Raw genomic sequence first — 6,000 nt, 5'->3', positions numbered from 1 at the left:
CTTGAATTAGAGAGATGGGAAACCTATTTGCATTTTTGAGTTGAAATAAAAAAAAAAAAAAAAAAAGAAATCCATATGCATACAGCATATTAAAAAAAATCAGACCAAGATAAATCACTTCTGATTTTTTTTTTTTTTTTTCCACCCTATAATCTGTGCAACTGGATTAAAAACTAAAATTGTTTAACCACTTCAGCCCCTGAAGGTTTACCCCCTCCTTCACGGCCAGGCCATTTTTTGCGATACGGCACTGCGTTACTTTAACTGACAATTGCGCGATCGTGCGACGCTGTACCCAAATAAAATCAATGTCCTTTTTTTTCCCCCCACAAATAGAGCTTTCTTTTGGTGATATTTGGTCATCTCTGTGGGTTTTTATTTTTTGCGCTATAAAAAAAAAAAAAGGCCAGCAATTTTGAAAACAAAAACCCAACATTTTTTACTTTCTGCTATAAAACGTATCCAATAAAAAATGTAAAAAATCGAATTTCTTTTTCAATTTAGGCCAATATGTATTCTGCTACATATTTTCTGCTACAAATAAGAATTTATTTTTTTTAACCACTTCAGCCCCGGGCCATTTGACTGCCCAAAGGACCAGAGCAATTTTTTGCGATTCGACACTGCGTCGCCTTAACTTACAATTGCGCGGTCGTGCGCCGTGGCTCCCAAACAAAATTGACGTCCTTTTTTTTTTCCCCCCACAAATAGAGCTTTCTTTTAGTGGTATTTGATCACCTCTGCGGTTTTTATTATTTGCGCTATAAACAAAAAAATAGCTACAATTTTGAAAAAAAGCATTATTTTTAACTTTTTTGCTATAATAAATATCCCCAAAAAATATATAAAAAAATTTTTTTCCTCAGTTTAGGCCGATACGTATTCTTCTACATATTTTTGGTAAAAAAAAAAAAAAACGCAGTAAGCGTTTGGTTTGCGCAAATGTTATAGCATCTACAAAATAGGAGATAGTTTTATGGCATTTTTATTAATAATTTTTTTTTTTATACTAGTAATGGCGGCAATCAGCGATTTTTTTTTTTTTTTTTTTTTTTTTTTTTTATTGTGACTGCGACATTATGGCAGACACATTGGACACTTTTGGCGATATTTTGTGACCATTCACATTTATACATCGATCAGTGCAATTAAAAATGCATTGATTACCTTGTAAATGTGACTGGCAGTGAAGTAGTTAACTACTAGGTGGCGCTGTAGGGGTTAAGTGTGTCCTAGGGAGTGATTCTAACTGTGGGGGGGAGGGGCTATGTGTGACACGACACTGATCACCGCTCCCGATTTACAGGGAGCGGTGATCGGTGTCCTGTCACTAGGCAGAACGGGGAGATGCTTGTTTACATCAGCATTTCCACGTTCTTCCTCTCCGTGAGATGCTTGCGGGTATCCCCGCGGACATCGAGTCCACGGGACCCGCGATAACACTCACGGAGGTCGCAGCGGCGCACGCCCGCAAACCGCTTCTGAAAGGGCAACATACAGGTACGTTAATCTGCCTGTACGTGCCCTTCTGCCAACGTATATCGTCGTGAGCCAGTTGGCAAGCGGTTAACGCGCACCATCCCTCTGTTCTCGTGCTCAGAAGTGAATGCACACGTTAGGTGTCTATTTACTCAGCTTAACATCTTCTTTTACATTATACAACAAATTGGGGTAAATATTGTGGGGTTTTTTTTGTTTTTGTTTTTCTTTAAATTCATTAAAGTGTTTTTTTTTCCAAAAAAAAAAAAAATAAATTGCGTTTTGTAAGACCGCTGCGCATATACACTGTGACATAAAATATTGCAACGATCGCCATTTTATTCTCTAGGGTCTCTGCTAAAAAATATATATAAATAATGTTTGGGGGTTCTAAGTAATTTTATAGCAAAATATACAGATTTTTTACTTGTAAACAACAAACGCCAGAAAAAGGCCTGGTCTAAGAGATTATAGGTCACTTTAAGTGGGAAAAATTCTGCCGTAATTTATCGTGTTCTGATTTTTTTTTTCTCAAAAATTTGGCATTTTAAAAACATATTAAAAAAAAAAAAAAAAAAGTCTAAAAAAGAGGGGTGTGTAGACTTTTTTTTTGCTGTATCCTATAAACAAATACACAGTATATATGATGGGAGCATCCAGTCTTCTGGTTGACATTTTTCAGGATGTTCAGAGATCAGTACAATTAAAATGAGGGGATTTTAGACCACCACTCCTAAAAACAGAGAGCTGCTTCATCAAGGCAGGGAAAAAAGTTCTGTTTTTCATACCAGACATCAAATGTGCTTTCATGGCTCTTTAGTTTGCCTGGGTGTTGCGTGAAAGGCGGCCTTTTCCTCATTATCGGTACTTTTTAAAACTAGCGTTTCAAGCCCAGAGTGTGTTTGTTTTTGTTTTTTTTTTGTGTGTGTAAACAGTTTTCTATTTTTTTTTTTTTTTTTTTTTTCGCTCCCCCCTTTTTAGATGATCATGGAAACAGCAATGGCAGTCATGTGAAGATCTTTCTACCCAAGAAGCTGCTCGAATGCCTACCAAAATGTTCAAGCTTACCAAAAGAGAGGCATCGTTGGAACACTAACGAGGTATTTAAATGATCTTCTTGACAGAACTGCTAATTATTTTCTGATGCGCCACTTTGTTTTCCTCCAGCCTCGGCCGTGCAGCCGCTGTCTTGACTAGTTCTGTGTTGTGGAGTGGCATGACTCCAGTGCTTTGAGGATGTAGGGCTGTGTTCTTAAGGCTGTTGTGTGTGTGATTTTTCTTTTTTTTTTTTTTTTTTTTTTTTTTTGGAATTAAAGGATGACTACTAATAACATAAACTTGGGTTATAAAGTATGAGAATACAGCTTGGTTGTGTCCTAGCGGTGGTGTTTAGATGAGAGAATGTAGCATATTCGGGCTTCATTTAAAAAAAAGAACCTGCTTTCAAAGGTCTGTCTGTCGCTGTGAAAAATTTGCCTGGACATTGAACTGTTCAATTCTAAAAGTGATGTTTCTGTCAAATCCGTTAGTGTTCAGATTAATGCTACAATGCTTTGTTGGATAATTACTTACGGTGTCTAGAGCTCCTTAGTCTACGAATCTGTTTAAACACAAAACAAGGTTTTTTCGACTTGGCAGCAGACATTTTGGAGTCAAATAACTTTTTATTCGGACAACTACCAGGGTACAAACATAAGATCCATAGAAAGTACAGGCCGGCAACTCGACAGCTTCTCCATAGAAACTATTTAAGCATTACAGCAATAACATCATCCTAAAACTGACGTGTTTCGGCCTAAGGCCTTCATACTATATAGCGGTTGAGCTTGGGTGAGTTTTTCTCAGGGTACAAACATACATAAGGACATAGATGTAAAAGACTTTCCATAATAAGTCAAACAATCAATGAGGACCATATACAAAAAAAAAAGGGGTCAAGACAGTTCTATGGAAAGATGATGTATACGGTACCCAAAAACAGTACAAAATAATAAACTGGATCAAGGTGGGAGGTAAAACAAGGTTTTTTTGACAGCTGCTTACTTGGCAGCAGACATTTTGGAGTCAAATAACTTTTTATTCGGACAACTACCAGGGTACAAACATAAGATCCATAGAAAGTACAGGCTGGCAACTCAACAGCTTCTCCCATAGAGACCATTTATTTAAGCATTATAGCAATAACATCATCCTAAAACTGACGCGTTTCGGCCTAAGGTTTCATCATACTATATAGCAGTTGAGCTTGGGTGAGTTTTTCTCAGGGTACAAACATACATAAGAACATAGATGTAAAAGACTTTCCATATTAAGCCAAACAATCAATGAGGACCATATACAAAAAAAAGGGGTCAAGACAGTGCAATGGAAAGATGATGTATATGGTACCCAAAAACAGTACAAAATAATAAACTGGATCAAGGTGGGAGGTAAAACAAGGTTTTTTTCCACAGCTGCTTACTTGGCAGCAGACATTTTAGAGTCAACTTTTTATTCGGACAACTACCAGGGTACAAACATAAGACCCATAGAAAGTACAGGCCGGCAACTCGAAGGCTTCTTCATAGAAAATATTTATTTAAGCATTACAGCAATAACATCATCCAAAAACTGACGCGTTTCGGCCTAAGGCCTTCATCATACTATATAGTGGTTGAGCTTGGGTGAGTTTTTCTCGGGGTACAAACATACATAAGGACATAGATGTAAAAGACTTTCCATAATAAGTTAATCAATGAGGACCATATACAAAAAAAGGGGTCAAGACAGTGCAATGGAAAGACGATGTGTACGGTACCCAAAAACAGTACAAAATAATAAACTGGATCAAGGTGGGAGGTAACGGACCCCTTTTTATATGATTTTGCAATGAAAAACAGGACAGGAAAAGAAAAAACCTGAGAAGTGCTCAAAAGCCATCACAAAAAAAAAAAGGAAAATGGTACATGCCCCAGTGAAACCATAGGAAGGGTGGATTCGCTATCCCACTACTAGATTTCTGATATGCTATAGGCCCGTCAGCATGTCCACAAAGTGCGTACTTTCTCAGGATCCAAACTATCTTATGGAACCAGTGTTTCCATAGCCATGATGTCATTGAGAATCTGGGCCCACTCCAAAAGGTGTGGGGGGATGTAGGAGATTTCCAGTGACGGGATATGGCGACCTGGGCTGCCAATAAGCAATGCCCAAGGATGCCCTTTTTTGTGAAATGGACCCAGGGGTCATCGACACTAAGGCGACCTCCAGAGAAAGCCTGAATGTCAGATATACACGAAGAGTTATAGGACGTACTCAAATCTATCAAAAGTACCTACGTTGCCCGATATTACTATTTCTTAAAGGAAATAGGTATTCTGGACGACCACCCGTTTATTAGGTACACCAACAGGGCCCTCAGATATCTGGAGACACCGAATGAAACGAAAGGCAGGTTGTGCATTCGTAAAATGTCTGCCTTTATTAGGTATGTGTTACAGCTTATATATGGTTCAACACAACAATAGAAAGAGGGGGAGGGGGGAGTGGTTAGTAAATGATATATTTGTATAGAAATATATAGTTATATGGTTATACAAGTCGGTGACCCTTTTAAGAAACATTATCATGAGTTAACACGGGTCAACAGGCCATCTGGTTATGAGTCATAAGTCATGCATCCTGTCCCATGGCCTACAGAGCAGAGAACAGGAAAAGACAAACCAACCCACAATGATATATATAGAGAAAAATGCTTGTGCAAGCATTTTTCTAAGCATTCTTTTATAGTTGCAGATTTAAGCTTGTATACTGAAATGAGCATATCAAAGCAGATCAGTCACAATGGTTTGGGCATATTATTACAATTGCCACATCCTGAAACAACTTAGAGCAAAAGACAATGGGAGGGACTTTGAAGGCACCAGTAAAAAAAAAAAACATAATGGAGTAAAATACAAAAAAGTTTATCTAATGAGTTTATTTTAACTTATTATATAATAAACTTTTTTGTATTTTATTCTATTACTGTTTTTTACTGGTGCCTTCAAATCCCCTCCCATAGTCTTTTGCTCCTTCTAAAGAGTTATAGGATGTATATATGTTCTGCCAGAATAGGGAGAGGAGCCTACAATCCCACCAAATGTGTCTGGTACCAAATCTTCATAGCTCTTCTGAAAATAAGAAGACATGGGTAATTTATGAGTGAAAATAAAACTTTTTATCCAGTCTGTCCAGGAATTTTTCCCACTTTGGAGGGCACGGCAGTTCACCTCCGGTGGTCCCCTCTCTCAGAATCCCATATAGTTGAGACACCGTATGGGTAGGGGGGGCAGCACAAATTTTTAACTTTTGTGCATTGTGATTCTAAAATTTGAATAAAGTGCTTGTCTGGTGGTGAAAATGGAATGCTGAAATCTAGAAGAATCCGGCATATACCAATAGAGAGGCTTGGGAAGGAGCAAACCGCCACTTTACTAGCTGAAGACAGAGTTTGCCCAGTTGAGCACCCTAAAGTTTTGGACTTTCACTTGAGTAGAAGGC

At 38.0% G+C, this 6,000-nt stretch overlaps 1 protein-coding gene across 9 annotated transcripts in view; it reads left to right on the top strand.

Moving 5' to 3' along the window:
• Window positions 1–6,000, top strand: part of CAMTA1 (calmodulin binding transcription activator 1) — a 2,014,371-nt gene that overhangs the window by 21,709 nt on the left and 1,986,662 nt on the right. For all 9 annotated transcript variants that reach the window (XM_073603612.1, XM_073603611.1, XM_073603609.1 and 6 more), the window contains exon 2: window positions 2,461–2,579. In XM_073603612.1, coding sequence (XP_073459713.1) covers window positions 2,461–2,579 — 119 coding nt within the window. The remainder of the gene's footprint in view (window positions 1–2,460; window positions 2,580–6,000) is intronic.

The sequence above is a fragment of the Aquarana catesbeiana genome, linkage group LG10 (genome assembly GCF_042186555.1).
Source record: "Aquarana catesbeiana isolate 2022-GZ linkage group LG10, ASM4218655v1, whole genome shotgun sequence".
Taxonomy (NCBI): domain Eukaryota; kingdom Metazoa; phylum Chordata; class Amphibia; order Anura; family Ranidae; genus Aquarana; species Aquarana catesbeiana.
Note: the sequence above shows the minus strand (reverse complement) of the source record. Positions and strands in the feature narration are given on the sequence as shown.